Source organism: Montipora capricornis, chromosome 11 (genome assembly GCF_036669925.1).
Source record: "Montipora capricornis isolate CH-2021 chromosome 11, ASM3666992v2, whole genome shotgun sequence".
Classification (NCBI taxonomy): domain Eukaryota; kingdom Metazoa; phylum Cnidaria; class Anthozoa; order Scleractinia; family Acroporidae; genus Montipora; species Montipora capricornis.
Window position 1 is genome coordinate 22,384,618 of NC_090893.1, and position 2,500 is coordinate 22,387,117.

A 2,500-nucleotide genomic window follows, 5' to 3' on the forward strand; every position below is an offset into this window, starting at 1 on the left:
ATTATTATTAATTATTATTAATTATTATTTTAAATAATTATTTAATTATTATTAATTTCAAATGTAATAATAATTATTATTATTGCCATAATAATAATGATAATAATAATAATAATTATTATTATTATTATTAACCCATTGACACCCAGGGGTTCCCCATTGACGAGTAAAATCGTCTGGCGTTAGACACAGTAAAATCTGGCCGATTTGGACGTTAAAGGGTGAATTATCATTATTATTATTATTATTAACTACCGTATTTACCCGTGTATAAGTCGATCCCATGTATAAGTCGACCCCCCATTTTTGATGGCAAAAAAAGCAATTTCTTAATTTCTTTGCTAAATGTTCATGGGATACTAATCTTGAATTCTTTGATTTCCGGAACTGTGGATTCACAAAAAATTAAGGGCCTCAAGCGCTTAATAGTTTGTGGTTCAGCCGTTGTTGTATGTGCGGGAATTTTGTCCTTGAATTTCGAAAAAGTTCTCAGAAAATGTAAACATGTAAACCTCAAACTAACCTGTTTCGTTGTTCAAGGATAAAGGGCTTTAGAGGATAAGCACAACATCACAGAAGCAGGAGTCAATCTTTGAAAATAACTTCAAAAACGATGCGAAATGTGCAAGGTTTAATTGGTCCTTGACTTATAATTTCTCACATGGCAAACGAAACAAAACTCATAAACCAAACAATACAAAGTTTGCAAAAGCATTTAAATCATCCAGGTTTGTATAAAGAATAAAAAACAATCATTACCAATCAGCATTTTCAGGCAACACGAGTGACGATCATGCTTGCACGCAAACACAAGGTATTGCGCCAGGTTACTAAGCGGTTCAAGGATCCGTTTCATTTGAAGAAACAAGAATGTTTTTTAGAGCTTCCGCCTTTGGAAAACGAAAATTTCCAGTGTCTATTTCATATTTGTGCTTGTGAGTATCTTCAACATTTAAGTAAAACAAATCCTTTTCCATTTCAACTGGAATTGCTTAATTACATTCATTGCGACGTCTTTCGTCATTCATTTTGAAGTCTTTCGTCCACCGCGTTCGTTATGCCCAAAGACCACATAATTTATGATGTTAATTTTGAATAAATTATTTAGCTGGAACTTGGCTCGAAATCTTTGACCCATGTATAAGTCGAGGGCGATTTTTGGAGCTTCTTTTGAGGCCATAAAAGGTCGACTTATACACGGGTAAATACGGTACATTATTTTGTACTTAATAACCGAAAGCAAAATCTGAAACTGAGGCCTTGCCGTATCAGCGAGGTCAATACAGCTAGACAGCGGTTTGAGATTTTGCTGTAACGACTGAACGGTCAAGGTTATTAAGTTCTTCATTATATGGCTAACAGAATGGTTTTAAAGAAGAAAAAAGCTAATTTGCATAATCCATAATTGGCCCGTAGGCATTACGGGAGAATAATAACTTTAGCCAATCACAGTGTGCGTTATATCGGCCAGAAACACTGGCCATACAATAATAATAATCATCATCATCATTATTATTATTATTATTATAATTATTATTATTATTATTATTATTATTATTAACATTTTGACATCAAAGTCTAGTCACGCACATAGTTCTATCTTGAGTTCCCAATAATTATTGTACAACATGGATTGATTCCACTTTAAATGGTTTCTCCTTAGGTTTACACAGAGTTTTTAGGTCAAGTTAAAGCCCTAACAGTTCATCATCTGCTGGATCAGTTTGTTCGAAGCAAGGGCACTGGAAAGGCCATACCAGGTACTTTGATTATGATTTTCTTGGAATATGTGACATTTTTTATTGTGAACTGTGGAATGGAATGAAATACTGTATTTGGAGCAGGGCTGGCATAGTGGTGAGAGCACTTGCTTCCCACATCTAATGTGACCTGGGTTCCCATTATCGTCCTATCTGGGTTGAGTTTTTTGGTTCTCTACTTAGCTCCGAGAGGATTTCTCCGGGTAGTCCAGTTTTCCCCTGTCCTCAAAAACCAATGTTTGATTTGATTTGCGTTGATTTCATTTCACTGTCCACAATTAGCTACTTGTACTTTCACGTAACCCGCAATGCATTTTGTTTCCCCCACAAAATCTTGCATAAACTATAGTCAACTATTCCCAAGTGCATTTGAAAAAAATATTGTATGCAAAATTTTGTGGGGAGAACAAAACGCATTGCGGTTTATATGAAAATCGCTTATTGTCAGTGTCCCAGCGCAAGAAAAGTAGACAGTTAAATAAAGTTCATTATTCTTTTTTGTAAGTTCATTAAAGGTCATCACAGTTACATGTAGATGAGCAACTTTTAAGCAGTTTTAAAAGAAGCCTGAAAAAGTCCAGGCTTGAAAGACATCCAGATGCATGAGCGTGCAATTGTGCTGCACTTGGTCTACCAACTGAGCTATCAAACGCGTTTGGAGTGGGTGAATAGAGTGGTAAAGTGTGACGTCACAAATATTTAAAATTATGAAATTATGGGTTTCATTAAGATCTTCTGAA

The 2,500-nt window shown here is 35.0% G+C and overlaps 1 protein-coding gene across 2 annotated transcripts in view; it reads left to right on the forward strand.

The window, feature by feature from the left end:
* The window catches only part of LOC138023750 (F-BAR domain only protein 2-like), a 41,733-nt gene that overhangs the window by 11,596 nt on the left and 27,637 nt on the right, over positions 1-2,500 (forward strand). For both annotated transcript variants that reach the window (XM_068870811.1, XM_068870812.1), the window contains exon 10: positions 1,664-1,760. In XM_068870811.1, the coding sequence (XP_068726912.1) occupies positions 1,664-1,760 (97 nt within the window). The remainder of the gene's footprint in view (positions 1-1,663; positions 1,761-2,500) is intronic.